Raw genomic sequence first — 20,142 nt, forward strand, 5'->3', positions numbered from 1 at the left:
TTTGTCATTTCACAATTTAGGAACCGTTTGTTTAAAAAGATTACACTTGCTTTCGTATAATATCTCAAATGAATACAATGTGAAACTCGCCTAGTTCCAAATGACAATGATTTATGATAGTCTATTTCCAATTGTTTATTTTCTTTACCGACGTATCCTGTCTGACAATTGGCTCACTGGTTCTCGAGAAGATTTTCAAAAGATACAGCCATATTGTCACCTACATTTCTTCTACCAAAGATGTTTTGTACCAAGTTTACTTCACATTACCTAAGTGTCTGTGAAGTAGATGAAAAAGGTGAATATAACAAATAGTCGGTGAATATAATAGTGATCAATTTAATTTGTAAAAATCAAATTATGGAATAAAAAATCTTAAATCCCCATAACCAAAGGATAGTGAGTTCTACGTTTGATTGTAGTAGTTTTTGAAAAACCGAAAATGTGAAGTAACGACGACGACGCACATCACACTATTTTGGATCAGAAAAACTCTCTGGAGTCTTCAGCTTATGTGAGCTAAAAAGTATATCTTTCGAAAATGGAATCATGAAAAACATCACAAAATAAATACATGATATCAAAATGAATGCCATAAATCATACGTTATCACTTATGTTTCATTTTATCTTCAACGTTTTACATAATTGTATTTACCTCTACTAGCAGCAAATAGAACGAAATAACTTGTATTGCAATTGTATGATGCGTCTCATGTTAAAACCTTTATCCAACATCACCTACTGCGATTATTAATGCATGCATTTCATGTCGACATTGGGGTTAAAAGAAAGTTTCTGACACACAAATAATTCAATGACCAACTTACTCCCAAAACTCAACAGCAGGATCCACGGGGTATAAGTTGCGGACGGAACAGTTTGCGGTGGATAATCCCTGGTTGACACTGTGGAGAGTGACATCACCTTGGATTAAATTCTCCTTCAGTTTCCCAATGCTCATAGTGGAATTGAGGCTGCTGTTGCCCAAACAGAGCCGAGTGGATAACTCCTGACTGGATAATGCGCATCTACAACAAACTCCCAATCAAAGCAAGATTGTATAGCATACGTCGTGATATAACACAGTGAAAGAAGTCAAGTTATAATTCTAATTATTTTAAGGTATTCGAACCTCATCAGACCACGTGATTAAAGAGATAATGTCGGGGCATTTCGTTGTATGTTGGAAAGTGTCAGAAATAATAAAAGTATATCAATGAACAAATTAAATTGAACAGATAGCTATCATGAAAGGTGAAGATAACGAACAGTGATCAATCTCATAACTCCTATAAGCAATGCAATATAGATAGTTGGGCAAACACGGACCCCTGGACACACCAGAGGTGGGATAAGGTGTCTAGGAGGAGTAAGCATCCCCTGCCGATGTTAGGTAAAGATGATGAACAGCGATCGATCTCACAACTCCATTGAGGAATGCAAAATAGAGATTTGGGAAAACACGGACCCCTGGATATACCATATTTACCTGTCAGTGTTCTATTCATTGTTACAGAAATTTACCTGTCTGTGTTGTATTCATTGTTACAGAGATTTACCTGTCAGTGTTGTATTCATTGTTACAGAGATTTACCTGTCTGTGTTGTATTCATTGTTACAGAGATTTACCTGTCAGTGTTGTATTCATTGTTACAGAGATTTACCTGTCTGTGTTGTATTCATTGTTACAGAGATTTACCTGTCAGTGTTGTATTCATTGTTACAGAGATTTACCTGTCAGTGTTGTATTCATTGTTACAGATTTACCTGTCAGTGTTGTATTCATTGTTACAGAGATTAACCTGTCTGTGTTGTATTCATAGTTACAGAGATTTACCTGTCCGTGTTGTATTCATTGTTACAGAGACTTACCTATCAGTGTTGTATTCATTGTTACAGAGATTTACCTGTCAGTGTTGTATTCATTGTTACAGAGATTTACCTGTCAGTGTTGTATTCATTGTTACAGAGATTTACCTGTCAGTGTTGTATTCATTGTTACAGAGATTTACCTGTCAGTGTTGTATTCATTGTTACAGAGATTTACCTGTCAGTGTTGTATTTATTGTTACAGAGACTTACCTGTCGGTGTTCCACTCATTGGTACAGACACTCCACGGTAAGATTGAACTCATACTCATGTAGAGGTAATAGAGTCCCCAAGCCAGAATCACTACATAATAACAACTGCATAAGAAGACGATCACGAGGGTCGATATCCCAATACCTGTAAAAAGTCCAAAATATTAATATCATCCAAATTTTAATAGCCTACGAAATTGTAATAATCTAATATCAGAATATACAGGCTTTTATAAAATCTCACTTTATTCTAATACACCAACAGAAATTTAATAACGTACAGCAATATTCAAACGTTCAGGGTTTAATAAGTAACAGTAAGTTAACACACCTACAGAAATTGACTATTTACAGAATTTCAACCGTCTACAGAATTTTACTATATGCAATCTATAAAATTCAAATGTCCTACAAAATTCCGATAACTTGCTTAGTTTTAATCATTTATAGAATTTTATTACAACTAATAAAAATAAGAATTCCAAAAACTGACCGAATACAAACAAACACCTTACAGAATTCTTATTACCTACATAATATTGTAGATGTTACAGAATTCTTATTACCTACATAATATTGTAGATGTTACAGAATACTTATTACCTACATAATATTGTAGATGTTACAGAATTCTTATTACCTACATAATATTGTAGATGTTACAGAATTCTTATTACCAACATAATATTGTAGATGTTGCAGAATTTTTATTACCTACATAATATTGTAGATGTTGCAGAATTCTTATTACCTACATAATATTGTAGATGTTGCAGAATTCTTATTACCTACATAATATTGTAGATGTTACAGAATTCTTATTATCTACATAATACTGTAGATGTTACATAATTCTTATTACCTACATAATATTGTAGATGTTACAGAATTCTTATTATCTACATAATATTGTAGATGTTACAGAATTCTTATTACCTACATAATATTGTAGATGTTACAGAATTTTAATGCTTAACGTATACTTTAATAACCTACACCATCCTAATTACTTAATCTATAATTCTCATAATTTACGAAATTTCATTAAACTGGAAAATTATGTTGACCTTCAGATTTCAAATACATAACAGTATTCTGATGACATATAGGATTGTATTAACCTACATCATTCTACTAACTTACAGAATATCAGTAGCTTAAGGTATTCAATGTATAACGAAAGTTATACATAATGATGAAAGTAAAGGTGATCAAATTCACTTGACTGGCACAGGAATAGAAACTGACCTTTATACACTTGAAACTATTTTGAAGAATTATCTGCCCTTTGTAAAATTAAGTAAATATGTGTGGTAAATTAATAATTTTATTTCATATTTTCATAAAGAGAAAGTGTCTGTAACTTTTTACCAAGGAATTTGTATGAAAATATAATTTCTTTTAAAAATATTTTAATAAAACATGTTCTTCCCATAGACGTTAATGTAAAATTCTACATGAAATAAACCAAGTAGTAATCAAAATTCTGAAAAACCCTATGGTGGATTATTTTTATTTAATGAACCCTTCAAAATGATAACAAAAATCAAACCATCCATTTACTATATATGAAATATGATCGGTATACACTGAAGACCTTAAATAATGTCAATAACCCCCATAATTCAATAACAGGTGATTTCCATTTCGTATAGAATGATAATAACCGATATACATGTAATTAAGACAACATACATCATTTCTTCATGAACCTACATTTGTATACCATTTTCTACAACTGTACTTTACTAAATTTCAATAATGGAACTATGCAAATTAAGCGTCAGAATTTTTCATCTTAGAAAAAGGATTGAATATCTTCGAATGAAATCTGTATAATTGTCAACTAATGAACACACTAATCAAAACGTCTTTAAAGTACAGTAATGAATGGATGACGTTTCAACGATCAAATGTGTAAAAGTAATATACCTTCAAAGCAAATATAATTCATTTGAACAAAATGCTAAATTGATATTTTGATTACTCATGCAAGCATAGATTTGTGAAAAAGAATCTTCTGGTAGGCACACCTTGAAACAGTGGACAGATGACCCAGCATTTTAGACCTCCTCTCGACATGTATTGACCTAGGCCAAACTCGAGCAACATGATGGGCAGTCCTCCACAGACAATCATGATGAAATAAGGTATCAGAAACGCCCCTAAAACAACAAATCAAAGACATTGAACTGAGAAGTTGTAATATATCTAGTAATGGAGAATATAATATATCAAGTGTACATACATGTAATGCTGCTCTTTATCCAATCTTTGAAGAATATTAATTTAAATTCACGCGTATTTACATTTCACCTTATAGTTTGATATAGAAAATAGTCCATATCTAGACAATCTTTTTTGTTGTGTTAAAGAATTGTGACATGTAGATGTATGGCTGATTTCATAGTTCTCTATGAACATTTCTGTCAATTATTTTCGATAGTATGAATCTACATTCGTACACAAATTATTTACCTGTCAATGCAAAATATAGCAAAATTAACGAAGGCTATTTTCAAATAGTAAAAGCATGAATTTCAATCATATTTTAAACCACGCAAAAGTATGTCAACGTATGAAAGGTGAAGATAACGAACAGTGATCAATCTCAAATGGCATACTGGTGTATTCATAACAATGGATTTTATGCATATTTCCAATCAAAAAGAATTCAAACTATAATAGCAAAGAATTTGAGAATGACTGGGGGAAATCTATGTTGTGTATATCCAATATAGACTCCATTACATCACACTCTAATGATTTTAATTATTACGCAAGGTAAATAATCATTCTCACATAAATTGTAGATTATATATGTAACCGGTTAACAGAGAATGATTATTCCTCCTGTGAACCTGATTCCACCTCTGCTCTTTCGATGGGTATACTTATTAATACTACTCTCAGTTTTGTATTCTTTATAGGGTTTATGAGATTGATCATTGCTCGTTATCTTCACTTTTTCCATGTAAATGAAATGAAATGTTTTAATGCTAAACATCGTGTTTTAACAGCATATACGTACGATAGTTATGGCAGAAAGGTTCCTAATTAGATTTTACTTTGAAACACATTGCGATTTGTTTTTACAATTAAGAGGCCGTCCACGGAGATAGCAGGCAGTAGCTATAATACGGCTGGCACATGCAATTCCCCAAAATTTTATTCATACCCAATAAAAGTTAAGGTCATACGCCAATTTTATCGTATGTAAAGTGAATTTCACAAAAAACATTGTTAGATGCCAAAACTTGGCCTATTTCATAAATTCGAGGACACTATATAATCTATAGAAAATGATCATTTTGTAAAGTTAAATAATACCCAATACAATAAAATTTGTCCAGAAAGTATAAACAATATTTGAAGGAAATTCCTTAATAATTAAGATGAAACAATAAAATTGCTGGGAAACAATGCTGTTGTTGAGCATTTACTGACAGAAGTAGCCAAAAAGCCAGTAATTTGAGTTACCTCCCTTGGCGTAAAAAATGTAAAATGATCCGAAACTTGCATAAATTGTAATTTTCGAAGAAAACAGTATTTATTTAGAACATTTTTCACTTATCTCGATTTTTTTTATCAAGTGTAAACGTGGAATTAATTTTTTTTTAAATTTGATGGTGAAAAATAAATATTCAGCCCGGACCTTATCAAAGTTTCGTGGGTAAACAGATATGGCTGACAAGTGATAGAAACGTGAAGTTTTTCTAGGAGTGGTCCTTATTTTAGGGACTTGTCAATCCTTAATAATTGTTCAAAAGACATAAGTGGATATTCAAGATATTTTAAAGTTGGAACTGCGTGTAATATTCAACCTAGATTGACCCCCTGCTGTACAGATCGGGGTACTTCGAATTCGACGTAAAAGTTTAACTGCACGGTGCAGATGCTTACTAGTATGCCGAGGTCATTGCGATTCTTTTGGGATTTACTGGAGGCAACCACCACCAAATGTTGTTATCTACTACACAAAGGAAAGTGTAAAGCAGACAGAGCAGTAAACTTCAATGTTTCAAGGGAAATATTTGTTCCCGTTGGAAGTGGTAAGTATAAATGTCGAATTTTCTCTGTTATTTTTCTTTGAAAACTGTCTTTGATTGCTAGACAATTTTGATGCAAGTTCTCATGATGTGTCAATGCAAACAATTCATTTGATGAAATGATTCTTTTTAAAATAATAATGATTAAAATGATAAATCCCCACAGTAAAAAAAAAACATTAAATCAATCTGGGGGGGGGGGGGTGTTAATGTAGGGATTTTTAAAATCTGTACTACAACACAATGTTTATCCACAAATCATTGAAGTAAGAAACAATAGAATCACACAAAAACAAGATGAAAGTGGTGAAAAGTGTTTATTGTCCTGCAAGCTATGTACATATCAGCATGCATGCATAAAAAATAATATATATTAAAATTATATCAGATTATTTTTGACTGATTTTTTTTTTACTAGCTACTTTTCCCATGTGTTTGTTTTTTGGATTCCTAGATTTAATAACTATTAAAGGATGAATGAATCAGTGTGAGAGGGTAGTATATGTACATGTATGTATGTGACAAAAACCGAATAATAAATATAAAAAAAATAATGATATATATTTATTCATGTAATTATGCAACTATAAGAACCATTATGTGTGTGGGGGTGGGGGTGGGGTGTGTGTTACAGGTTGATTATCATTAATTTCTCTAAATTTAAGCTGAATGGATTATAAAATTCAGATGGTTTAACATGACACAAAATCTGATGATTTATTTGCATGCACACAGGTACTAAAGTGTATTAGTGTGACATACATGTATATACCAATTACCAAAGCTCGATAATGAATACAACGCCCATTTCATTACAGATTTGGAAAATAATTATAGTCAAATCACCCCTACTGCAAACCAATTATCAGACTGTATCAGTGATTATATTTATTTATTTCAATCAAAAGATTTTAAATTCAGAACATGGTACATCTGACCTTGTCATATTGTCATAATTCATAAATTATGTAAGTTTAGAACTATTACAGATAAGAGCTTAATTCCACATTTGACATGTATATTTCTTGAGACAAATCCTGACCAAAGGCATCCAATGTTATGATGTCACAATCCTTTTGTTTTAACTCACTTGACAGACATACATGTAGAATATAAAAACTTTAACTTTGACAATAACATAAGAATGGTTAGAGATGGGGGTTGGATATCTGTCTGGAACTTGCTCATGTTAGTAATAAGGCTCTCATATTTTTATTCCTTATTATTTTGGCACACTGATTTTGACTGCGGATAACTCCGTTTACCTGATCAGGATATGGGGCTCACGGCGGGTGTGACCGGTCAACAGGGGATGCTTACTCCTCCTAGGCACCTGATCCCACCTCTGGTGTGTCCAGGGGTCCGTGTTTGCCCAACTATCTATTTTGTATTGCTTGTAGGAGTTATGAGATTGATCACTGTTCGTTATCTTCACCTTGCATAATAAGACATTTCTTTTGATATCAATTTTTTTTTTTTTTTTACTTTTGTGCTTGGCCTACTTTTAACAAAATATAACCTACAGTAGGCAATTCTCCTGAACTATATATAAGGTAGTCTAGCCTTTTATGTTTAGTATTTAGATATCTTATGGCAAGAACTTTCATTTGATACCATGCTGTTTGATATTGTGACCTTGGTTTTGAAGTTTAACCCAGATTTTATTATATTGATATTTTACATAAAGATATACAAAATATGTATATTCTTTATTACCAGACTTTTAATTTAGTACCTGACCTTAGTCTTTAAAATAGCATGATTTTCAAAAACTTTAAATTGGTATATAGTTTCTCAGCCACTTTGGATTGGGGTTTGATATATATTTCACATATTATAGATTACTAATGAAAAGAGCTTTACTTTTGAACTTCTGACTTTGACCATGTTGACCTACTTTTGAAAAACATTCATTATTACCAGATCTGTTATATCTTGAGGGATAAGGTATTGGGTTAGTTTGTTTCACATGAAATGCCTAATGACCAGAATTAATTTTATATCATGACCTTTGACCTTGAGACTATATCAAACATATGATCTTGACTTTCTTAGTGCATTGCTTACAGTGCTATTTAAACATGTTCATCATTTTATTTCCATTAATTTACACAACTGTTGTTATTTAGATCTCAGCTGAGTCCAAGATAGGAAGAGGCTTTGGAGAGAACACAGAATTACTACAGACAAAAGACTTGTGAAGTTATAAGGGGAATTGCAGAACTCATAGCTCCACTTCAATCTAGATATGTTGACAGTTATTTCACAGAAACACTTTGCAGCTGACAAAGATAATCAAATGATGACCACTACTTTAACTCTATGGTTGCAGCATATTTCAATTTTTGAAGTGACAAATTTTATTCCTGTTTGTGAACCAATATTCAAAAGAAACACTGCTATGGCATTAGACATAAATTAGAAGAGAGTGGTGGGGTGGCAAAATAAGATTCCATACTGTGAAATGTATCAATTGTTAATATACATGTATCAATATAAATTCAGTGCCAATTTTCATAATTTCTAGGGGAAAAGTTTGTTTGTAACAAATGTCAGAAATATGCACTAGCTCTTACTTTGCAAACCATGCTACTAAGTACCAGGCATTAAGACATGATTTGTTTATTGTCATTTGTTAAACAGAGACAGAGACAGTGATTTGAAAGGGGGGGGGGGTTCCAGAAAAATGATCTAAAATCTGCATTAGGTCATATCCGATGAATTGATAAAGTAAATATGTTTATTATTGATTGCTAGTTACATGTAACCTTTTATGCATCAGTTGAAGATACTTTATGAACATTTTCTGTCAATGGGTAAAATTCAACAAACATTTTGTGTATCTGGAAGTGGTCAATATATATTTCAGCATCAGAGTAAACATGCATTAAAGCAAGTCTGCCAATCTGATGTAGGCAGAAAATGGAATATGGCATGTTTTTCATGAATGCAAAGGGAAATGCTTTACAAGAGAGTCAAAAAATTTCTGGTTAATGCTAAATAACTATCTAGATGTCCCAGAGAAAAGGAGAGGGTGTTTTCTACCCCTCCCCCCAACCCCCTCGGGATCTGCCAATGTCAAGTTTGTAATGTGAGTGAATGAATTTAGATTCTTCATGATAGGCAATTTATTAAAATTTGATTTACTGATAATTTTAACTTCATATATGTGTGTTAATTAATTGACTATTATCTCAAATCCTGTGTCAGAAATGACCTCTAAAAATCAACATTGTAAAATTTTATACAATGAATTACATAGGCATTTTTTTTTTTTGCCTTTATTATGTAGAATGTATACAAAGACATGAAATTTATTTCTGAATGTTCATATGTTCTAGTAATTTTTCATGAATTTTAATCATTTAATCATTGATTTGTTATATCTACTTCATATTTATTTCTATTTATGTAGTTCAACAATCATCATTTAAGTAGTTGACCTTTTTGCACTTATTGAAAATTTTGAGATTTCAGTTCAACTTTTCACCATCAAACCTTGCTTTTCCCACTGATTTATTTTTGTAACTTGAAATACACCTCTTCAAGTTTCTGGTTATACATAATCTATTTCTTTTGAGACATTGTATTGGGTTTTGTGAGATCTTATATTTTGATCATTATTTTGTAAAATATATTGGTGTGAAATATGTGCAATTTTAACAATTAATAAATTCATTCATTGGATGAATATACACACAAAAACCCTCTTAGTTATTGCATATAGTGTATATCTAACATATAAAATATTGCTTTTCTCTATTTTTTAGTTATATGACATTTTAGAGCTGTTCAAACATAGCACTTTTTTCCAATATTTCGTGACCTTTTTGCACCGAAAATTATCTCAAAGTTGTTTTTCCATGTTGAACCCAAACTATACATGATAGAAACTTTTTATTTGGCAAATTTCATATTGGGGTCAGTAGGAACCTGTGCACAAAGTTTCATGAAAATCTGAGAGATAACATGTGCCGAGCTCTGCCTGATATCATAATGGACACCCTCTTAAGAGAACAAAAAGATTGTAAAATACAATTTTCGTTAGTCATTTATTGATCTTAATATTAGATAGTTGGTAAATGGGTTGTGAAAACCGGGTCGGACCGGGTCACCTTCGTAACCTGAATATTTTCTTCCTTAATTTATTTTCGTTTGATGTGAAACTTCTTAATCCCTATCTGGATGATGCATTGGACCTTCGCTACAAACATTGCGGCATAAGCTTTGTTGTGAAACTATCAACGATGATTTATTTCAAGGCTGATAAAATGATAAATACACATCTTTCTGTGAATAAATTTGATATATGTGACACAACAATGAAACTACAGATGATTTCCATAAATATTATAATATATCACTAGATCGCTGCAGTACCTATTAATCGAGTCTTATATATTTTATTTTTACGATTATTAATAACTAAAATCCGGGTCAAAAAGAAACCGGACACGGGTAACCCTAGCCGAATATTAAAATCCCGAATAAAATGAGGTTGTTAGCCATCACTTTCATCTTCGACGAATCCTGAACGTAATGCAAATTCCCTTCAATTACTAATTATAAATGGATATCACTTTGATCTCACAAGGATGCAATTTAAATAATCTTATTCTCCTACGGTATACACCCGCCTATAAGTCGGTTCGCCTATAAGTCGGTTGTATATTTTGGAGGGATTTGCCATTGACCCACTTATAAGTCGGTATCATAACTTTTTTCAAGAATCGTTTGACAATTTCTAACATTTTCACCTCTGTTTCACCCCTGTTTCAATAATATTTTGTGAAATGCGCTGATATTTAATCCTTTTCTCAACAAATCAATTTCAATAATATACACTTACGATGAATAAAATCATTAAAATATGTAATTACTTGTACTTATAATCTTAGAATACATGAATAATATAATATGTCCAGTCAACGTTAATCATGATAATCGTCGGAGTACGAAGTTGTTTAAAAAATACTCTGCATTACCCTGTCCAGAAAAATGCTAGTTTTCTGAGGACTCGCCTATAAGTCGGATAGTGAGTTTTGAACCAATTTTTAACTCCCAAAAATCCGACTTATAGGCGAGTGTATACAGTAATGATCTACCTGACTCTAAATTATTCAGCTTTCTCCACCACACTTAAAATTTTAATTAGTGTACATAATTGCTCTCCAGGTGCTCCTTTTAAAACATTATCTTCAGTTTAAATATACATGAAATATGCAGAATTTATCAATCGATAAATTTTTAAGACCAGAATCGAAACATTAGCAACTAAATCGGAATAAATAACGCCGACGTCGGTCAACCGCATCCTGTTTTCTTTTCATCTGGATTAGAACAAATCGCCGATAAGGAAAATGAAAGACATATGAATTGCCAAATAACGCATTGAGTATCAAATTAAACTCCATGAATTGAACAAATACAAGTTTTCCAGCAGATGCATAATTCACAGAAAATATGCAACAATGTGTGTTATACTCTCGCTACCCATTTTACCAACCCGATTTTACACAATCATTGCATTCTTTATCTGTTGGTGATATCATGTGCTAAAATTTGTGCCGAAGACTAAATGTATCACTGAGAATATATTCTGTAAGTTTCAAAACAAACAATGATATATCCACGAACAAGCTAAAGAAATCGGGTACGAAGCTTTTTAAGGTGACCCGGCCCGGTTTTCACTACCCATTTTATCAACACGCTTCATGTAAAACTTATAAGGTACCAATTTTGATGTTCCAGATGCGCATTTCGACAAAATAATATCTCTTCAGTGATGCTCAAGCCGAAATTTTGGAAATCCGAAATAACAATAAACTTGTAAGAACTAAAAAGGAGTTTTATGAATATAAAATGTATAGTACTGAGGATCTGTAATATTGATAAAACGTATGATGGCGTGATAAGTACATTACATCATTCCTTTCCAATCTATTCTATATGTTGATAAATATAAAGGGTAATCAATGGCTATTTCCAGGAGAGTACTTTACCTCAGCACAAGGCTGTGGGGAGGTACTTTATGAACTCTGAGGTGGCAATGGCTATCTCCAGAATATTGTTATTCTGTGCTCTAACCTTTCGATAATAGCATATCATATTACAATATATGTTGAAACAAATGACATGATCAATATAAGTACTGTATTTTATTTTTCAAGTAGCATACAATAGGTATTTTGTTTGAATAAAAGAATAGGACTGTACTTGTCATATTCTTTAACTCGACATATAGATAAATGTATATAAACGGCGTTTTCTCTATGAACAATATTCATTGATATGTCGATTCTATACAACGCTGAATCACCGCGTGTCACAGATAAAACAAATTCCGAGTAACACCGTCGATAATTACATCCATCGACAACGCTTTAGCTACTAACAACATTCACCTTTAATTTGATGTTGATTTGATATATTATTAAAACGCCTCGTTTTACGAATGAAAAATCTTTCGTTTCAAGCTGTCGAACGATTCCTTCAACTGCAATTTACAAAAAACCCCGCCGCTTACGGATGAACATTTTTTCCGAATCACGCCGTCGGTTTCTTAAACTGCATTAATTTACACACAAAGGAATAGATGCTGTCAATACAAGCACTGTTTTTGATCAGAAATAAAACGTACGCCATCATATTTCAAGTCTACATACTATTTTTCCTTACAAATATACAGACCATCTTTAACAACATCCTTCCATATGTCCTTCTTCTTTCAACTTCAGTCCAGATGGACATGGCATTACTGGTGATGTAAACGTAATTGAAAATGGCGGCCTGAAATCATTCATTTTAAAATGTCCCAAAGCCAGGGAACTGCGGTCGTTTAATTGCCGACACAACTTTATGTATTGTGTTGAAAATGCCAGACGATGGGCTATATACCAAGAGGAAGACTTTGACATTTTGTCAGAATAGATAAAGAGTATAAGAGGAAAATGGAAATCTCGTATAAGACACACTGAAACAAAAATGCACACCATCTGTATTTCCGTGTTTAGTAAACCAGAAGTAATGAATCAGACATGTTACGTGAGGAATATGTACTGGCGACAACTGACAAAACTTGTAACAAAGTTGTCTCCGTTTGTAAGACTCATTATTACAACTATATTGAAGAACTTGGCTTTAATTTCACTTTTAGGCATCCAACTTCACCTGAGTTATAAATAACCCAATAAAGTATGTACACCAAGGAAGACAACTATTGCCACCTACTTAAGAAGCGACCGCTTAGATGTTATATGATATTTGGTGTCAGTGGTGGGATCAGTATATTTTCCTATATATTGGTTTGAAGATTCGAATTCTTACGTCTCCTTAGCTATAAATAAATCACAAATTTTTACGTCTTCTCAAAGTTAACTAAATTGATGCTAGAAAAATAAATCACGTGGTCATTAAAGTCCATAAATTAAATAGCTATGATGAAGAAATAAAATGCTGAGAAATAGTACACAACGAAGCTACCGGAATTTTTCTTTTCGTGCCTGTAATGAAAAGGGTTATGGTGATGTGGGCATTTTCAGTGCTGAAGGTCCTAAAAAGCTGGACAAAGAAGACAACAAAGATCAGAATCGAAAACTAAGGAGAGATGACAGAGACTTAGCCAATGATCAAGATACACCCTTACTGGATAAAGTCGCAGAGTGGAGGTTTACTGTATTCAAGAAATATTGGAGAATTGTAACATTATCAGATCTCTTTAGGCGTCTACATCAAGACTAGAAGACAAGAACAAAAACAATCCGACTGAAACGGTGAAGTCAGTGTCCTTAGCATTAGAGAAAGTGGTACATGTAGAAGAAAGAAAAGAAAACAAATCTCCTTTGCTGACAAGAAACTTCATTAACGAAAATATGCAGTTGGCCCAAAAGTCATGCAATTGAACCAACAAATACTTCACAAACCGATGGAACACAACCCTAATGATAAACCAGAAAACTTTATTCGGCCAGCAACATATAGGATGCTATTCAAAAGTAAGGAGTACAAGAAACCTAATTCAGAATCAGATGAGATCTCTTCAGCAGAATAGACAGAGAGTAATGAAAGCTTGAGAATAGATATAACTATATGTACTACACAGGATGAGACAATCCAAGTAGTTAGAATCCATAATTTCACAGGAAAAGAACATTGGAAGCCTGGATCAATACTTTTGAAAAACATTGTCAACAAATGTTAGGCAAAACAAAATGCCACCTTGGTTTTAAAGACAAGCTGGGTATTTCATTTCCGGTCAGTTCCCAAGAAGAACAAGGTGAAATAACCACAAGTGTTTGAAGAACTGGGTAATTGTGTATCAAATATATCGAAACTGCACAGTTTAGTAGACGAGGACAAAACCCTGGTGAATCAATGATATTATGCAGCGGATCTCAAACGTCTGAACGTAAAAGCTCACACAAACCGAGACAATGCAACACAAACTTATCACCTATTGAGATTTTAGGATGGATTACGAAATATGAAAGCAAGTTTTGAAGTTCAGTACCATAAATAACCCAAGAACATTGGTGAAGCAGTATCCTACATGGTGGTGTTTGAGGAGACAGGAAGGAAGACCAGGCTGGAAACATATCGGTAGATCAAGTGGACTGCAATTCAAGTTTCAGAAAGTATTACAGGCAGTGAACATTACGATGATGTCATATCCTCACCAACTTGAAAAGTGGCACAGAGATTGAACGAAAGAAAGACGGTTTCTCTAAAGAAGAATGGGAAGATCCAAAAGGAACGTAACCATAATAAGACAAAAACTCGAGAATAGGAGAGAGAGGAAATAAAAAAGCATATTGAAGAAATGGATGTACGGAAAGATGATAAAAGTAAACTGCAATGTCAGTACTGTAATAAGCATGGACGTGAAGCAAAAATATGTTATCAGCTGTTTAGAAATTCAAAAACATCCATCCAAATAACTTCGTCTTAACAATAGAGCTCATGGACAGAAATATTCGCAAATGATACCACAGGAAAACTATACTAAAATACCAGATCAGAATTCATACTGACTTCATATAAACTTCCGGCAACCAAGACTAGACATCCAAGGTATGAAAAACAGTTCGTAAATTGAGCAGAATATACAAGGGTTATATCAGAAATAAATATTCTTCAAAGACCTCCTATAATCCAGTCAGCATGCAAGGTGAAGATAACGAACAGTGATCAATCTCATAACTCCTACAAGCAATACAAAATAGATAGTTGGGCAAACACGGACCCCTGGACACACCAGAGGTGGGATCAGGTGCCTAGGAGGAGTAAGCATCCCCTGTTGACCGGTCACACCCGCCGTGAGCCCCATATCCTGATCAGGTAAACGGAGTTATCCGCAGTCAAGATAAACCAAAGGAGAGATATATCTGAAAGTTAAATGAATACATACGGGAATGAATTACAAGCCAGCATTTCCGTGCCATTACAATTAAATTAAATGGGGATCGACCCGAGTGTCCGAAAACAGACCCTTAATGAAATCAGCCAATCTGAAATAAAAGAGAATGTTAATCAATTAATTGTACAAAATGATTCAGTAAAGGAAATTGTAAGAGGAAAACAATTGACAATGGTTTATACATTAGAGACAAAGTACTAGGAATTAAAATAGTTCTTACGACTGATACGGGTGCACAAAGACTGATATTTCAGACCGTGTTTACTGGAAAATACCAGAAAGTCAGAGGCCTACATTGCACCCAACAGCAAAATTGACTGGTGCATGTGAAACACCCATGGTTGAATTAGAGAAGTCTTGTTTTGATTTTAAATTAGGGAAGTTTAAAGTACATATATGAAGCCATGGTTGCTGATGAAGGGATCCTAGGAATGCATATTCTTCAAACTACTATTAATGGATCTGCTGATATACTCCTTTGAGAGGGAAGGATTAAATTAAGACATTCAAACCTTGAAATTCCTTGTATTAAAATTGGAAATTCTCAGATGACTAGAAAAGGTAGATTTGATGATGATTTTACAATTCCTGGCTCATGTGAAACCATTATTAATGTTTTTGTAGAAAGGAATAAAAATAAAGTGGATTCAAATGTGTTATAAAAAATGAAAATTCCCTGCTCATGATCCGGCGCCATGTGTGGCCAACATGGAAGAGAACGTGACAGCTCAGGTTAGAGAAACGAATCCATTTCCAATAGATTTAATCATCAAACAAGATTCTGTTCTTGGAGAAGCAGTCGAATTTACATTTCTACTGAAATAAATGCAAACGGGAAGAGATTCGAAGAACTTTCATTCTATGAGAAGAATCGGAAAAGATTCCACAAGTACGATAGAAGAAATATATTCCAATAACAAATACATTGATTGATAAGATGTACCAGTTCCATATCATTTAGCGGAGTTATATAATGTAAAGAGAGAACAGCAGAAGAAAGGCTATGGATAAACGTTCTGGTTAGAATTCATGATACATGCTCCGGAGATGTAATGATATTGGACTCACCCACCTTGCAGATCACACCGTAGACACAGGAAACGCAAGACTAACCAATCATCCACCACGTCGAGTCCCCATAACATTTGCAGAGGAAGAAAGGAAAGAAATCAAGCAATTGGAAGAACAAAGAATAATATCAAAGTAAAATTCCCCCATGGACATCATCAATCGTGCTAGTTCGGAAGAAAAATGAAACGATTCGTCCTTATGTCCATTATAGAAAATTAAATACTTAATTACGAAATAAACGTTAATAGTTGTTGTTTGGTACATGAATGTTGACATATCATTGTACATGACATGATATGGAAAGCATTTGCCATTATTTATTAAAATGATGCTGGAGTTCTTCATTGACAATGCCTTTATAGTCTTTGGTGATCAAAGCTTCCAACAGTCCGCTGGTATACCCATGGACATGAATTGTGTTATTTAGTTAGCTGACCTTATGAGGCAAAATGTATTCAAAAGTTTCTACATGAGAAGAAATAATCCATTGTTGTGGCCTTCAACTCGACAGTTAGATATATCGACGACGTTTTATGAAAGGTGACGATAACAAACAGTGATCAATCTCATAACTCCTTTAAAGTTGTATGGCCGAATTTCGACAAATCTTTTGTACCTTGTAAAAATGCTGTTAAATCATCGCTTGTATGTATTCATGATGCTGTACGACATATCATATATTATTTCATCTGTTTTAACCAGAATTGTTTGATTTATAATCGGTGTTCACAAACAACTGTCACTCGGCCATTTCAATTACCAATCACGTGTTCAGATCATCGGTGGTCTTATCTTTGTAAAGCTGTGTATTTTGTTACAACAGTACCTTGCCATGAGTTTAAGAGAAATAAAATTATCAAATACCTCTTAGTAATTGTTGTTTACACTCTTTCAGTCTTAAAAGTTAGACACTTGCGTCTGATTTATTTACATTATGTTGGGATTCCCCTGAAGCACGTGAGGCCATTTAAGGTATTCAATGTATAATGACCATATTTCGTATCTAATAAATGGATGGTGGAATACTTGTAATCATGGTATCATTTTGAAGGGTTCACCAAATAAAAATAATCCACCATAGGAATTTTCTAAATTTTGTTTACGGCTTGATTTATTTCATCAAGAATTTAACATTGAAATATATGGGAAAAGCATGTTTTATTACAATATTTTAAAAACAAATCATATTTTCATATTAATCTCTTGGTAGAAAGTTACATACACTTTCTTTTTATGAATTTATGAAATAAAATTAATCATTGACCACACACATTTTTAGAAAATTAGATTTTTCTTATTTTTAAAAAGGGCAGACAACTCTTCCAAAAAGTCTTAAGCATTCACACCTGATGCCGAGAGTTTGGTGATGGAACTTTTCCTACCTGTTTTAATGTCTTATGTCTGTCGCGGCGGGATTCGACCTCCGTCCTTCCGCATTGGGGGGGGGGGGGGGGGGGGGGGTGCGAACGCTCTGAAGATAACATCTAGACCACAGCGGCAGTAATTGATATATTGTGATGAACTTCATGAATAACTCAATGAATTTGTAAACTTTAAATACGAGTCGTTTTCAAACAATGAATTGTTGTCAAGGATGTCAACTCGTGGCAGATACCTACAAATTGACTGCTTGGATGTTACATACTATGACATTGAAACCTCTCTTAATGTGCATATAGGCATTTAGAATAAGACAATTAATTGTATGTGAAAATCTGCTTGTCATATGTGAAGGATGAGGGTCGTTTGCTGATATTTTGCATGAAACCGGAGAAGAAACATGTAGCTGTGAATCTTGATTTAAAAAGTAGGGATTATTTGGTCCTGTTCTAATCGATCATTGTTTGCGTAACTTTCAATTTTACGATGTTCGACATTTAAATATTTTTGATGAGGAATAGTTTGAAATCCCAAGCCTTGTTTATGAAAATCTTGCTACACTTTAAATTTCTAACTATTTTATCTTCAATGCTATTGGATATTCCAATTGCTACAAATTGATTTATTGCATGGAATTTAGTATATATAAATATCGGGTCACATGACGATACGATAATTATGTGACAATAAAAGGGGGTCCTTTCTGGTATATTGAATATTTCTAATTTCGTTTAACCAATGAACATCAACGTAGCGACATGGATTTTTGCGACACAATAAGAGATTTGTGAAGTGTCGATTTAACGTTACACGGTCGGTAACCTTAACATCCTTACATGGTAAATTCATGACATAAGATATATGAGACTTCTCACTGTTTGTTACCTTCACCTTTTTCTTATTTGATATTTGAAACTTCAGAGATAATCTTTGAGACCCACATTTTCTAGTTCTAGTTTATTTACTATAGTGAAAGTTCGTGTTTTACCTCCTCCATTTTTGTAGCACAAGTAAGGAAATCTCCAAATATTCCCCAGTCCAACCGCATTCCCAATGCACGCAAGAACAAAGTCCACTTTTCCAGACCAGAAAACGCGCTTGTGTTTATCTTCCGAAACGGTGAGCACCTCTCTGTCATTCTTTTCCGCTGGTGAATTCTTTTCTTCGTCCATGGTCTCTAATAAAATAAATGAAAGATATATATCGTAATGTATTCTATTTGAAAGTGAAATGGTCATATTGATGTGTGGATTTTCAGGTGAGATCATGAGTTGATTTATTTAAATATCACACATCCTTAAAATTGTTAACAAGTTCACATGTGCATTTAACATAGTGCAAATGTTGGATACATAAACGCAAATTTTGCACCTGTGTATATTGGGCGCACATCAGACGTCAAGAGGGGTAAGGAAGAATTACCATTCCTTGTGCAAAGTGCAAAATGTACATCTAGTCAGACTTGGTACATATGTACATGTTAACTTTCAGTTCAAGTGAATTTATTCGTGGTGAGTTTTAACCATCTGAACGCATATACATTTTTGTACACATTTTCAAACTAGTCAAATTATATTATTTTCTATAAAATTTTGCTATAAGAAGAAATAACCTCTTCCTGCGGCATTCAACTCAACATTTAGATAAATCGACGTCGGTTTATTTATTAACAATGCTCATTTGCATTCGTACATATGTATGTCGATTCCATATATACAGTGAATCGCATTATAAAATCATAAAATATAATCAAACACTATAAATAAATAAAAGAAAGCAAAAGTGAGCAAGCTCACATACCCCACGCTCCAACATTGCTTGACAATATATGCCTCACATAATGAATGGTAATGTTATACATTACTGCAAGAACAGGACAGACGGGCTCGAAATTTTAAGTTCAAAAGAGGCATAACTCCCAGAAAAATTATTGAATCGGGATTTCCTGGGAATATGCCCATCTAAACAGTGTGTCCTTATTAACTACAAAGTTTCACGTAATTCTGTTGAGCGGTCTCAGAGGAATTGTGCTGACAAGAACAGGGCAGGCAGCCTCGAAATTCTAAGTTAAAAAGGGGCATAACTCCAAGAAAAATTACTGAATCCGAATTTCCTGGGAATATGCACATTTACTAAGTGAATC

General features: G+C 33.3%; 1 protein-coding gene across 3 annotated transcripts in view; it reads right to left on the reverse strand.

Moving 5' to 3' along the window:
• The window catches only part of LOC125662374 (sodium- and chloride-dependent taurine transporter-like), a 47,735-nt gene that overhangs the window by 20,388 nt on the left and 7,205 nt on the right, over positions 1 to 20,142 (reverse strand). For 2 of the 3 annotated variants that reach the window (XM_048894584.2, XM_048894580.2), the window contains exons 2-5: positions 18,988 to 19,176; positions 4,118 to 4,249; positions 2,085 to 2,229; positions 830 to 1,030 (exon numbers count right to left, since the gene is read on the reverse strand). In XM_048894584.2, coding sequence (XP_048750541.1) covers positions 830 to 1,030; positions 2,085 to 2,229; positions 4,118 to 4,249; positions 18,988 to 19,171 — 662 coding nt within the window. In that variant the 5' untranslated portion in view covers positions 19,172 to 19,176. Of the gene's footprint in view, positions 1 to 829; positions 1,031 to 2,084; positions 2,230 to 4,117; positions 4,250 to 12,135; positions 16,184 to 18,987; positions 19,177 to 20,142 lie in introns of those variants that run through there. The other variant, XM_048894591.2, reaches the window with a different exon arrangement.

Source organism: Ostrea edulis, chromosome 1 (genome assembly GCF_947568905.1).
Source record: "Ostrea edulis chromosome 1, xbOstEdul1.1, whole genome shotgun sequence".
In the NCBI taxonomy this organism is placed as follows: Eukaryota; Metazoa; Mollusca; class Bivalvia; order Ostreida; family Ostreidae; genus Ostrea; species Ostrea edulis.